Source organism: Ahaetulla prasina, chromosome 2, assembly GCF_028640845.1.
Source record: "Ahaetulla prasina isolate Xishuangbanna chromosome 2, ASM2864084v1, whole genome shotgun sequence".
NCBI lineage: Eukaryota > Metazoa > Chordata > Lepidosauria > Squamata > Colubridae > Ahaetulla > Ahaetulla prasina.
The window spans coordinates 190743487-190758652 of NC_080540.1; the positions used below are offsets into that span (position 1 = coordinate 190743487).

A 15166-nucleotide genomic window follows, 5' to 3' on the forward strand; every position below is an offset into this window, starting at 1 on the left:
TAAGAAGGAAGGTTTGGATCAATTTGTCCTTCAGAAATATTGTTTCCTTTTTTTAAAAAAAAGTACATACATTTCCTGCATAACTTTGCATAAAAATTACTGTATATATGTTAATTTATATACATAGGAAAAATTTAGACTGATTTTCACAGGTACAAAAAACGGAGGCATCACTTTGTTGTACAGTACTGGTTGTTTCTAGACTGTAATAGTACTGGATTTTCAAACCAATGTTTAAATTAGTACAAAGCAACTGATTGGTTGGATTTGCACCAAACAAGACTAGGCTATAGTAGGTTTGGACTGTTTACAATCTGGTAAGATTTTTCTGCTCCCACTTTACACTCATCATGAACTTGAATAAATTGCTGCTTCTGAACGTGTTAAGTCTTGTCCAGCAGTCCTTCTCCCTTCTTTCCAGAGTTGTTTTTTCCATCTATATCAACTAGCTACTAGTTGTCCTGCTAGCAGTTAGCCATTTATTAGTCAATGCAATTGAGATAACTAGGAAAAATGACATTTTTAGGTGCAGAACAGATGTCAGCCTCCACTCCAATCCTCACATCCTTTTGTACACTTTATATTCAGTAGTTAGATTGCAATGGGGGTTTTATGTGTAATGTAAAATAGCTCATGGACTTAAGATGTATTACTACCCTATTCAGGTTAAGTGGAGAGGGCCTTTAAGAGTGTCGTCTGACATGAGATCAAGGGGAGGGGAGTTTGATGGTTTGTAATCAACAAGAATGTTAGAGCGCGGGCTTTTCAACGGACACTGCATTCCTGAGATGATTAACAGCCAGAGACCTGCGGAAGAAGATTACCAAGGGGGGCCGAGAAAAGCTGGCATTGGACCAGACCTGCCTGACCTCTTGGGGGAGGAGGGACTAACGGGGGGATATGGAATGTTAGCCATATTTTGTCTCAGATCCAACTTTACCCGGCTGTAGTCAAGATGTATTTAGTAAAAGTACTTTTCTTCATTACCAAATGAGGTCAAGGTGTTTTATTTCCTAAATATAATCAGAGACAGCCTGACAACAGAGTAATTCATGAAGGGTATTTGGTACAATAACAAAAAATGAATTATCTGAAGGGCTTTCTAAAAAAAAGTTATCTTTATAGATGGAAAATGCTACCTTAAAAAAAAATAAAAAAACCCAAACAACTGAAACATTCTACACACCTGTCTTTCATCAAGCCAAAACTAAATTTGCTATAAAATCTTTAAAAATTTCTATAATAATTAGGAATGCAGGTGACTTCCAGTTGACATTGCAGTGGGAGTGGACTGGAAAATAGTGGGCTCTGATGAGCCGCACAAAATCCAGCCAGATGAACCACTGCTGGGACGCTTTTGAGCTATAGCCGTCTTGTGGGGACGGTGAGGAAAGAAGAGGCGTTTTGTGGACCGTGAGGGATTGGCAATTTCCTCGCTGGGATGTGCATAAGAGCACAAAAGTGCCTTCATTATCTTACGGTGGCCACTTTGAAGCTGGGACAACTGTACTGAAAAATTGAGTAGGAGTGGTGTTTGATACTACTAGAACTGGGTGAGATAATTGCCAATTTATATAAAGAAAAATGGAAATTGAAGAATCTAAGAGGAAGTCTTGGATTTGGAAAATTGGGAAAAGCAAAATATTTCAAAAAGGGAATGAATGATTTTCGGAAGAAAGACAAAAATTTACAAGAGGTTTTAAAAAATTACTGAATATTTTGATAAAATAATTGGATTTAATAGACTATTTTATAATGAGTAGAAACGGAAGTGTCATCTGCTGGAGAAAAGAAAAGTACTGTGATACTCTACTCTATTCAAATAGACAAAACAGAAAGCAGCTGGAAATTTCGACCTTGGCCATATAGAAGAAGATAATTTGGACACTGTGAAAATATTTAAGGAGTGACTGCGTTTTTCATTAGGGTGTTGGTTTCATTTCCCTTCTCTTCTGGAAGATAAATTTACAACTGGATTTGATTGCTGTTGAATTTGAACAATAATTAATAATTGAAGAGAATATTTAAATTTTGAAGAAGAAAGGAATTTTTTAAGAAGAAAGGAAGAAAAGAAAAGGAGATATAAGAAAATTACATAGGCTTTAAATTTTGGCTAAGTGCAAACATTTAAGGAGTGACTGTATCTCTATCTGGCTGGTTGTTTTATTTCCCTTCTCTTCTGGAAGATAGCTTCATAATTGGATTTGACTGTTGCTGAATTTGGATAATAATTAATAATTGAGAAGAACATTTTAATTTTAAAGAACAAAAGGAATAATCGAAGAAGGAAAGAAGAAAAGAAGCGGAGATACAAGAAAACTATATAGACTTTAAATTCTGGTCAAGTGCATAGAGATATAATTGAGGTATTAAATTATTATAAAATGGAATTGCAGATGTACTTTTGATGTTTAAAAGTATGCGTAAAACTTTAATAGGCAAAAAAGAAACAGAAAATTCATTTAAAATATATATACCAGTATATATATAAAAGGAATGCTATAAAACATTTGAACTATGAAGATTTCCGTGCTATTTCCGTCACAGAGGAAGAATGTAAGAAATAGATTAAATAGAAAGACAACCTACGGTAAATTTTATAGAAAGCTGAGATTTCCTTCAAATCGCAGCAAAAACAACAAAATGGCTTTAAAACAAAATCTCTTGCTAACATTCTTGACATAGAAAACCAGCATGTGATAAAAAAAATAAATGTGTACAAACTGAAATCTTTAGCAATGATAAAAAAACAAACTAATTAAAACAAAACCTATGAGTGGCAACATTTTGCCAATCTTGTCAAAAATACTATCTATGTTGCATTAAGAGCAAGTAATAATTTTGCTCAATTTGAATAATTTTACATAAATTTGCATTTTTAAAATAAATATGATGAAAAAAATGAGATTATAACACTCAAACCAGGTTAATTAGTTCTTGTTTCGGTTTTAATGATTTTTATTGTTAATGAAATAAATAAAGAAAAAAATAAATAAGATGGAACAAAAAGAAAACAACTACTACGCATGAATAAAAAGTATTGTGGGAAAACTTTTTAGTAATGTATTCTTCCCTTCCGTTTCATTTGCATCCCTAAATGATAACCATAATTTAGATAGTTACACTTTTCACTGAACATTACACTGAACATTAAAGGGTTCTGTTTAAGTATTTTCATCTGTTATTTTTAATTGATCTCATAATTTTTTTTAAGAAATCATATTCCAAATGTTTAAATTTGCCCTGAGGTGTAGTATGTGTTATTTAAGGGAACCATTCCTGCATAAATTTAGTTAAGCTCTTATTACAAATTGCCCTCGCTGCATATTTTGGTCTCCCAATCTAATAATGTTGGCAGATTGTTCCTGTTTCCAATGTTGTGCCAACTTTGTTCTTGCAGCTGTCAACATATATCCTAGCAAATTGTGATACTTTTCATTTATGTTTTCTGGATTTATTCCTAATAAAAAATATTTGTAGTTTTAGTTGAAATGTTACTTTTAGGATTTTCTGAATATTATAATGATTTCTTTCCAGGACTTTTGAGATTTCTTTTATACAATCATCACTTTCTTTAAACTTTATTATGGAATTTTCAATGTTTGTGATTAAACGATCTGTCTAATTTATTATTGGCAGAGTTATTTACCATCTGTAAAACACTGTACGCCATTTTCCCCTCAAATTATAGCTTTGCGTAAATTTTTATGGAATCTTCCATAACCCTTTCTGTTTTTCTTTTTTAAAAATAATTTTTATTGACAGTTTTACAAAGAACATCAAAACTAACACAAACTAATAAAGATTAAAAACAGTAATGAAACAAAAGAAGAAAGGAAAAAAACAAGCGCGAAAAGGAGGAATAAGAAATAGAAAGAAGCTTCTGGTTTCTTCGCAGGATATATGTATGATTTCAAATTCACCTCTTACTCTATAATTATAAAAGAATGATCACACTTCTATTGTCCATTTCCTTCTAATCATCAAAACCACAAATAAGTGCAACTTTTCTGTTTTATGCAAAAAGTCTACAAAGGGTTTCCAGTTAGCCATAAATGTAAATACCAATACTTTTTTTAAAAAAATCAGAAGTTAATTTAGCCATCTCCCCAAGTTCCATCATCCTTACCAACCATTCCTCCATTGTGAACTCTCCCCGTTTTTCTTTTGTGAGCAGTTCTTTGACGTTTTGCATTCACTGTATCATTTTTATTTATTCTATGTCATATTTCAATAACAGTTTAAAATACATATCCTAGTTGCTGATCTTATTTTTTTAAATAAACGTTTCAAATTCTGTCATCTTTCTCCTTCTTTCTTTCTTTTTATTCTCCTAGTAATTTGTAAACCATGGTAAATTCCTACCTTCATAGAACAATTCTTGCTTGTCTTTAAACTATTTTCTGCATGTAGATCAGTAGTGGGTTGCTACCGGTTCTCCCCAGTTCGCAAGAACCGGTAGTAAACATTTTGAGTAGTTCAGAGAACCGGTAGTAAAAATTCTGCCTGGCCCCGCCCCCAATCTATTGCTGCCTCCCGACTCCCAGCTGATCGGCTAGAAGGAAAAAATCAAGACTCACTTGTCGAAGAAGAGAAAAAAAAACAAGACACCATCCCTTTAAATTGATCGGCTGCTTCTCAGCCAGGAGATCGCTTGGCAAAGAAGAAGTGGGGGGAGAAACGCTGTCGTTTTAAATTGACAGAGCAGCTAGAAGCTCCGTTCTGAGTCAGCTGAACAACAAATTGGATAAGAGGAGGAATTCTTATATAGTTCAATATTTTTGAAGTTTGGGGTTTGTGCAACATGGGCTTTGCGTTTCTAAAAAGGTTTGGGCGATTTCCATTGTGAAGTATCCTGTCTTGAATGAGTTTTCTGCCTGCTTGTAAATGGAGCCGAACTTCCGGTAGCTGTTTTCTGCTTACAAAGTTTCCTTTATGCAGCTGGCAGGAATGTGGAATTCCAGGCAGGTTCCTTGCTAGCAGCTTGATTATTCCTTAAATATCTGGGATATTTTATTTGGGAAATGAAGAGGGGGGGAGTTTGATTCCTTCCCAGAACAGATTAGTGGGGTGGGGAGGAAATGGGATTTTGAAGTAACCTTCCCCTGGAGTGGAGAGGGAATGGGGATTTTAGGCTTGCTGTCAAACATCAGCCATAATACTAATGATTGTTTTGAACAATATGCAGGTTGTATTACATGAATGGCTATTTTATATGTGAAATTATGACTGAAACCTATATAGGTTCACACTGTCAGGAAGTTTCGCCTTAGTTTTAGGTTGCTTCTCTCTTTGTTGAGTTTCCATCCATTGCTTCTTGTTTTGCCTTCTGGTTCTTTGGAAAATACTTCCTCCCCCCTTCTTTTTAGCAGCCCCTTAAAAGCCTGTTGCCTATCACACTCTTGGGCAAAGCATGTGAGCCATTTCCTCCTTTCAGTGGTCCATGAAAGTGCATCTATAGCAGAGGTCTCTAACCTTGGCCACTTTAAGACTTTAAGACAGCAAAGCTGGCTGAGGAATTCTGGGAGTTGAAGTGGCCAAGTTTGGAGACCCCTGATATAGTATGTAGATAATAAAGTTGCAAAAAGGTGAACAAAATTTTTGCAGAACTATAGATACGTTGAGGCTGGGTGTGACAAAGAATGGCTGGGAGGGGAGGGGCCAGGCGAGGCACCCCTTGATATGAGAGTCATTGAGTTGGCCACGCCTACCTAGTCATATGACCATCAAGCCACACCCACTGTCACATGACCATCAAGCCATGCCCACAAAATAAGCCACACCACAGAACCGGCAGCAAAAAAATTTAGAACCCACCCCTGATGTAGATGCACTATAGTGGCACATGTGGTCAAATATTTCTTACTGTAGTTGTCCTTGAAGTAAATAAAAATAATGGTAAAGATGCTGGACTTAAATTTGTTCTTAGAAATTTCCATATTTTTTAAAATCAAACTTAAATTATTTTTTTTTACCCTCAACAAGCAAGTTTCTTTTGCAATTAATATTCTGCTATTTGGGGATTTTAACTATTTCTGTTATCAGTAATAAACAGCTTGCACAAGTATGTAAAATTTAAAATTAGGAAATGCTAGTCTAGCTCTTTCTTCTGAATCTTGCAAAAGATTTGTTAATTATTATTACAGCTTCCTATTAACTAAATTTGGAATATGTGCCATTTGAAATAAAAAGTTCATATTAGGCAATGTATTCATTTTTACTATAATGATGAGTCCTAGCCAAGAAAAAATTAAGATCTTTCATGTTCTAGATATCTTTTTTCTTTGTCTCATTTCAATGATGGGTAAATAAAATTTATTTAATTTTTAAAATGTATATAGTTAGTGGCCTGCTACTTTGGTAATGGAGCACTTGATTACTGTAGGTTTTTGATACATTTGTAATTGTAGTTGTCTCTACTGATGAGGATAGCCAGGAAGAGTAGTGTATTATTATTTTCTTCTTTCCTTATACATTTGAAGATGTTGACTGTTTCATGTGTCTTCTCTAGTTGTTCCTTTCTTTGTCTTTTTGAATCTTGTCTACTTAAATTTATAAACAATTCTAAATAATAAGGAAGAAAGTATACATTCTTGCTTAGTGCCTTTGCTTTTTAGGAAACTTGGGAAGAGTATTCCAATGGTACTGTTTGCTGTTTGCAAACCTTTTCCATCCAAGTCTTAAAATCTTCTCTTACATTCATTTAACTTAAAACGGCTAATAAAAAAGAGCACTGCAACTTGTCAAAAGCATTTTTTGCATTTAAAAATACTACTGTCATCTTTTTTTTCTTATTATTGATGTGCTCTAACAATTTATTATAGATCTGCTACTGTCCATCATTTTTCTCTCAGGAATATAACTTGTTTGGTTCATATGCTATTATTTCTAAAATATAATTCTTCAAATGTTCAGCTAGTATTGTGGAAAATAGCCTGTAATCAATATTCAGTAAAGATCTTAACTGTTAAACATGTGAGTTGTTTAACTCAACCATGTTTGCAGTGCTGAATTAAAATTGTTTGTTGACCTTTTGAGTAGTATACATTTTATCTTGAACCACAATATGGCTGATAGGCATAGGATGGTTATGTTTCTATTGAATTTAGAAGGTGCTTTTGTTTGGTTCATTTCTTTTCTTGTATGCAATTTTTAATTTAATATTGATGATCATTGCTTAATGAACACTTAACACTTAACACTTGACAGAAGCTGTTCTCTTGACAGAACAGCTTCTGTCAAGCAAATGACATGTGACATCCTTGCTTAACAACTTGTGATGATTTGCTTAATGACAGCAACTGAACATGCCAGAATTTCCATCATAGTGAAGCTATCTATAGGGTAAAAACAATCCCAAAATGTATACTGAATTTTGAGTTCTTTTGAAAAATACAATTTTTCTCACAAGTATGATAAAAGATCTTGAGGATTAAAAAAAAGAATGTAGGAAAAACAAAACTGAATTGTCTGTATTGGGTTTTTTTCCATTTATTTTCATTGCAAAACTTGCTCACTACTATCTGACAGGCCAAAAATGTGGCAGCAGCTCTAAATCATATTCAAGTAAAGTTTTTTTCTTACAAAATACCCTAAAAACCATATTGGTTTCTGCCTAAATTGATAAATAATCTCTCACCTTTCAAAGTAATAACATATACTAATAATGATTTAAGAACCTTTGATACTTAAAACAGGAATGATAGCAAGAAATTGGATGGATACTTTGTTTATCATTGAGCACTGTCATAAGTCATAAATATGTGTACACATAGAACCTGTGAAGGTCTATTTAATCTAGTTATTAATCCAAAATTTCATGCTGTGATCTTTCATCCATGTTCTCTTTGACCCCTTCACATTGCTTGTGAAGCTTGCAAATGCGATGTGGTGAGAAAAATCAGCGCCATGCCACAGTTTTCTAGCTCACAAAGTCCCTATATCAGCTTAGTTTTGCTTGATTTACCACCACAGGTGCAGACTAAATACCTCAGAGTACAAACGGGGTTCAAGTGACCGCTTCTCAACAAAACCCACAACCCCATTTCACAGACAAAATTGACAAGGTTCAAATAAATACTTGACAAGGACACCAGAGAAGTCAGATGTAAATCTGGATGAGCCAGAAATATTGTGATTCTCAACCTTAAGCAAGGGACCCAGAAATATCTATGACCCAAGGTATCAGCCAAAAGTGTAACCAGTCTTCTGCCTTTGAGGTTTTTCTGTGTACTTAAGAAAATAATGAACAGTCTACCAACAAATAACATGCAAAATGCCTGGCCAAAGAAGAGGGTTAAAAAATATATATTCTGTAATAGGAAAGAATTGCTTGTCATCAGAAATATTTAAGAAATTCAGAATTTTGGTGTCCTTGTGATGAGCATACCCTGATGGATTTATACGGTAATGTATCTAGAGATCTACCATATTTTAAAGATATCCTGCCAACACATGCAGATAAAATCCTTCATTAATAAATTCATGCTGCCAAAGGCAGGCTGGAGACTAAGTGTTATGTATTAACAGTTGTGCCTTTAAATATTTGAGCGGGAAATCAGCACGTTGCTGATTGGACGAAGCCTCCAGCAGAACTGTATAAAAGGAGAGGTTTTTGCCCCAGCCTGTTGCTGGGTTCACCCTATATTAAAGAGCTGTTGTCACTACCCTGGTCTCCAGCCTCGTTACTTCCCGAACTTAACATTGGCGACGAAGGTGGGATCTCGAGGCTAAGGAGAACCAGAACCGAGCTGAAGCACGCTAGTCCCGAACCCAGCAAACTCAGGGCAGAAACGCGGAAATGGCAAACACGCCACCCGCACCGTACAACCCGGGCAAGGAGAAATGGGGAACATATATGACCCGTTTCGAAAGCTTTCTAGAAGCCAACGAACTACAGGGATCCTGATAACATAAGCGGGCACTTCCTAAGCCATTGCGGGCCGGAATGTCGAGATTGCGGAAGCCCTGGCAGAGCCAACGCCGATACAATCGGTATCGTGGCCGACTCTGCAGACTTTGCTGAAGAACCATTTCGCACCGGCGCCGTCCAAATACGTGCAGCGGTTTGAATTCGGAGAACGAGAACAGATGGAGGGCGAGTCCGCCGGTGACTACATGGCCGCTTTAAGAAGGCGTCCAAGGACTGCGGATACCGAGACTTAGAGCGAAGTGCTACTCGAGCAACTCATCCGAGGGGTCAAGGACATCCGCCTCGGCGGCGACTGCTAGCCAGGAGCAACCTGACACTAGCCACCGCTCTGGACGAGGCCAGAGCACGAAATGTCTACTAAAGCAGCAGAGACTCTGCAAAGCCTCTTCAATCCAAGGCGGCGCGCAAAGCCAACGCCAGTACACCAGGAGGAGATTCAGTCCGAATCCAGGTGAAGGTGAGGATGAGGAAGGTCTGCGGACCGAGAACGCGACACTGAGGACCGTGGACGAGCGGAAGCTGCGGAGGGCAACATCAGCGCCAACGCTGCAGGTTTAAAGACGCAACATGCCGGTGTGGGAAGAAAGGACACTTAGCTCAGGTTTGCAGAGCGCCCAACCTTCCGCGAAAATTCAAATCGGCCAATCAAAGCGCTGGAACCGGAAAGGCGGCCCGCGATTGGTTCAAACAAGAAAGGCGCGGATTCCAACTAAACAACGACTGTCATTATAGGCCGCCTCAACCAAAGTGGAAAAGAAGATTTTCACAAAGCCCAAGATGGTGCAGGCTTGAAGTAGACACGGGATCAGCGATCACCATCATGTCCTGGGACACCCTGGCAAGTCGCTGCCGTCCGTCGCTGAGCGCCATCTGCAAGCACAGCGGCTACGAGTGCACGACTACCAGGGAATCGCATCCCTGTTCGAGGGACCACCTCCGTCCGAGTCGAGCACGGCCTCACAAAAGACCCTGCCCATCACGATCGTCAAGGAACTCTGCCCAGTCTGTTGGGACTAGACTGGTTTCGTGCCCTGGGCATGGGAGTGACTGGCATCTACAGAAGTGACTGCAATTTGAAAGACATTCTCTTTAACGAGTTCAAGATGTCTTCAAGGACTGCCTGGGCAAGTACAAGGGGACCCTATTTCCTTCAACTTAGACCCCAGGTAGCCCCCATTAGGCTTAAGGCGAGGAGAGTCCTTTGCCCTAAAACCAAAATTGATAAGGAGCTGGACAAGCTCATAAATCAGGGGTTTTGGTGCCAGTCGATCACGCAAAGTGGGAGACGCCAATCGTCACCCCATCAAATCGGACGGGTCAATTAGAATTTGCGCTGACTACAAGGCGACGCTTAACAAAGCCTTACAGAAAAGCGCTTACCCGGTTCCGTGGTGCAACATTTATTGCACTCCTTGGGGCAAGGGCAAGTCTTTGCAAAGTTAGACTTGGCCCAAGCCTACCAACAACTGCCAGTAGACGCCCGCACAGTCAAGCCCAAACGATTGTGACAGGGGCATTCAAGTGCACCGATTGCAATTTGGGGTTAGTGTGGCACCAGGGCTGTTCCAAAACCTGATGGAACGACTACTGCAAGGGCTCCCAGGGTAGTTCCCTACTGATGATGTCCTAATTTCAGGGAAAACATGGAGGAATTGGGGAGCGGTTAAGAAAGGTCTTGAGCATTTTCCGGACAGCCGGATTAAAAGTCAAGACAAATAAATGTCAGATAGGGTCGAATCGGTCGATTTCTTGGGCCACCGGATAGACAAGAAAGGAATTCACCCTACTGAGAGCAAGGTTAAGGCAATTAGGAAGGCTCCAGCGCCCAAAAACAAAGCAGAGCTGCAGGCATTCCTGGGATTGGTTAATTTTACGCGGTCTTTTAAAGAACAAAGCAACTGCTATGGAACCGCTGCATAGGCTCTTAGGGAAAAATACTGTTTGGTCTTGGGAAAGTCAGAAAATAGGGCTTTTGAAGCAGTAAAGAACCTGCTCTCAAGTGATAGCCTGCTCATCCAATATCACGACTCACTACCCCTAGTGCTGGTTTATGCGCGTCCCTTATGGGGTGGGGCTGTACTCAGCCATAGACTTCCAAACGGCACAGAAGCCCTATAGCTTCTACTCTAGAACGATGTCCTCCCAGAGAGGAACTACAGCCAATTAGACAAAGAAGCATTAGCCATTGTATCAGGGTCAAAAATTCCATGAGTATGTCTTTGGGCGGAATTTTGAAATCGTGACTGACCACAGACCGTTACTGGGATTACTGGCTGGCGACCGCCAACGCCTGTGGCACTTTCGCCACGCTTGACTCGATGGACTATATTTTAGCCGCTTACTCATACAAGCTGCAGCATCGACCGGGAAAGAAGTGGGGCATGCAGACGCATTGAGCCGATGCCCACTGCCAGGGGCGATCAAGACCCCACTCCGGGACACCCATCCTCCTTATTGACTCGTTGGACTCTGGCCCAGTCACATCAAAGGAAGTGGCTCGGCATCATACCGGACATTGTGTTAAGGACTGTACCGGTTGGGTACAGAGAGGGTGTCTGCGCCGGGTAACGGTTCAAAGAATTTGTTAAGAAACGTGATGAGCTCTCGGCTCAAGGGGGGTGCCTGTTATGGGGTGATCGTGTGATAATTCCTGCTAAGTTAAGGGGCAAGGTATTGGACCTCCTCCACGAGGGTCACCCAGGCATCGTAAGGATGAAGGGGTTAGCTAGAAGCTATGTATGGTGGCCACTCATGGACGCAGAGATTGCTGAGAGGGTAGGGAAATGCCAAGCTTGCCAAGAGTCCAGACCGCTACCCCCAACAGCCCCAGTCAGAGAATCCACATTGACTTTGCTGGCCCCTTTCACGGCCAAACGTTCCTAGTGGTGGTGGACGCATTTTCCAAATGGTTAGAGATCATACTTATGAAGTCCACCACAGCCGAAGCAGTAATCGCAACCCTGCGCCACCTATTCGCAACTCACGGGTTGCCGGACACTCTGGTGTCCGACAATGGGCCCCAATTCACGGCAGCCCAGTTTGAAGAGTACCTGGCAGAGGAAGGCATCCGACATGCCCTCTCTGCACCTTTCCACCCTGCGTCGAATGGCCTTGCAGAGCGTTCCGTCCGGAGCGCTAAGGAGGCATTGTCCAGGCTCAAGCCAGGTGACTGGCAAACGAAAATAGACTTTTCCTAGCCGTCCAGCACAGAACCCCAAGCACAGCCACTGGAAAAGCCCAGCCGAATTGCTAATGGGACGAAAACTCCGGTGCCCACTTGACCGTTTGAACCCCATTACACACCCGAGGGTTACAAGGGGAGCTAGAAAACAAGGAAATGAGCATAGGCGACGGGTGTGGGCCCGAAACTATGGGGACGGCCCGAGTTGGGTCAGGACAAGTAACAAAAGTAACAGGGCCAAAATCGTGCGTGGTAGAGCTACCAGACAACCGAATGTGGCGGCGCCACATAGATCAGTTAAGGAAACGAATAACTGACCAAACCAAACCAACAGAGACAGGTAATGACCAATACCACTTTGAATCCACAGCTGACAATGACCCGGGAGGCGCAAGACTTAGCTGAGGTCCCAGAGTTCCAGCGACGCCATCAGGTCCCGAGGGAAACAGCAAGGAAAATTCCAAAATTAATCCAAGGCCGGATGGCCAAGAAAAGAGTCGGCCAATAATCCAGAGCCCGATGGCCCAGAGAAAGAGCTGGGAGGAGAAAACAGCCCCTCCGACCAGCTCAAAACACCACCCAGAACTGAACCGCAGGTCAGAAAGAACTAGGAGACGCCCAGGTTATTTGCGTGACTACACGAAAATAACATGTGAATAAATATGTAAATAAGACCAAGACTTCCACCAACATAATGTAGAGCTGTACTCCTTCCAAAACATCCAAGTGAAAGCAGAGAGGAAGAAGAAATGCAGGAGAGCAGCAAACACAGCACAGGCTATCTGGGAAAACAAAACTGAATTGTCTGTATTGGGTTTTTTTCCATTTATTTTCATTGCAAAACTTGCTCACTACTATCTGACAGGCCAAAAATGTGGCAGCAGCTCTAAATCATATTCAAGTAAAGTTTTTTTCTTACAAAATACCCTAAAAACCATATTGGTTTCTGCCTAAATTGATAAATAATCTCTCACCTTTCAAAGTAATAACATATACTAATAATGATTTAAGAACCTTTGATACTTAAAACAGGAATGATAGCAAGAAATTGGATGGATACTTTGTTTATCATTGAGCACTGTCATAAGTCATAAATATGTGTACACATAGAACCTGTGAAGGTCTATTTAATCTAGTTATTAATCCAAAATTTCATGCTGTGATCTTTCATCCATGTTCTCTTTGACCCCTTCACATTGCTTGTGAAGCTTGCAAATGCGATGTGGTGAGAAAAATCAGCGCCATGCCACAGTTTTCTAGCTCACAAAGTCCCTATATCAGCTTAGTTTTGCTTGATTTACCACCACAGGTGCAGACTAAATACCTCAGAGTACAAACGGGGTTCAAGTGACCGCTTCTCAACAAAACCCACAACCCCATTTCACAGACAAAATTGACAAGGTTCAAATAAATACTTGACAAGGACACCAGAGAAGTCAGATGTAAATCTGGATGAGCCAGAAATATTGTGATTCTCAACCTTAAGCAAGGGACCCAGAAATATCTATGACCCAAGGTATCAGCCAAAAGTATAACCAGTCTTCTGCCTTTGAGGTTTTTCTGTGTACTTAAGACAAATAATGAACAGTCTACCAACAAATAACATGCAAAATGCCTGGCCAAAGAAGAGGGTTAAAAAATATATATTCTGTAATAGGAAAGAATTGCTTGTCATCAGAAATATTGTGATTCTCAACCTTAAGCAAGGGACCCAGAAATATCTATGACCCAAGGTATCAGCCAAAAGTATAACCAGTCTTCTGCCTTTGAGGTTTTTCTGTGTACTTAAGACAAATAATGAACAGTCTACCAACAAATAACATGCAAAATGCCTGGCCAAAGAAGAGGGTTAAAAAATATATATTCTGTAATAGGAAAGAATTGCTTGTCATCAGAAATATTTAAGAAATTCAGAATTTTGGTGTCCTTGTGATGAGCATACCCTGATGGATTTATACGGTAATGTATCTAGAGATCTACCATATTTTAAAGATATCCTGCCAACACATGCAGATAAAATCCTTCATTAATAAATTCATGCTGCCAAAGGCAGGCTGGAGACTAAGATTTAGTACTGTTGTGCCCATTCTAAAGAGTAGGCAAAATGAGGTCTGACCACCCCTTGAAGAGCAGTCCAATGTTAATTCTGGAGACAACAGGTCTCAGTATATAGATGTGACACTTCTTCAGCACTCAATGTCATTTTATTGCTTTCAACACAGAGAATACAATTTCTGTCCCATTTAACACATTAGTGGGCATTGTGGAATATAATTCACAGATGTCACAATGTTCAAATAAATGTCTAATTATGAGTGATAAAATTTGTTATCAATTATTCACCATGTTTTGGAAATTGGCTCAAAGCTCTGTTGATTAAAAAAAGTAAAACTAGTGTAGAGATTAAACAGCACTGCTCCCTTGGCACAATTTTTACTTAGTTCCATGTTTTGATATTTGTAGGTTCCTTACTCTCTTAATCTTGAGCATGTTTTGATTCTTCTAAAATGGAAAATGGTTCTTCCACACAGTCTATAAACTTACCTTTACTAAAATGCCTTTTGTGTCTATTTATTTACAGTTGTCTCTGTTCAGTCCATATTCATTCCTACTAGTTTTTCAGATTCCCCTCCCAAACCACAAATGGGACACAAAATGAAACTCACACTTTTCCAGTTCCATAACTTTTGTAGTCTACTACTGCCGAAACAGCTACAATTACAGCAGGCATGCCATAGCCAACCAAATAGAAGTATTTTCTACGTGAATGTTCACTCTCGAAGACTTCCACCAACATAATGTAGAGCTGTACTCCTTCCAAAAACATCCAAGTGAAAGCAGAGAGGAAGAAGAAATGCAGGAGAGCAGCAAACACAGCACAGGCTATCTGGGAAAACAAAAAAGACAAAGTAGAACAGTAGTTATGTGTGTATGTTGATTAAGGGTGGGTGCAAATTATGCAGTTAGATGAGCCTTCTGCTATTGACATATTAAACTGGAGGTATAAACCTATGAATGGATCTTGTGATTTATTTAGTCTTATTTTCAGGATT

The 15166-nt window shown here is 39.6% G+C and overlaps 1 protein-coding gene across 11 annotated transcripts in view; it reads right to left on the bottom strand.

The window, feature by feature from the left end:
- ADGRL3 (adhesion G protein-coupled receptor L3) overlaps positions 1 to 15166 on the bottom strand; it is a 673676-nt gene that overhangs the window by 156663 nt on the left and 501847 nt on the right. For all 11 annotated transcript variants that reach the window (XM_058169767.1, XM_058169775.1, XM_058169766.1 and 8 more), the window contains one exon: positions 14780 to 15000. In XM_058169767.1, the coding sequence (XP_058025750.1) occupies positions 14780 to 15000 (221 nt within the window). The remainder of the gene's footprint in view (positions 1 to 14779; positions 15001 to 15166) is intronic.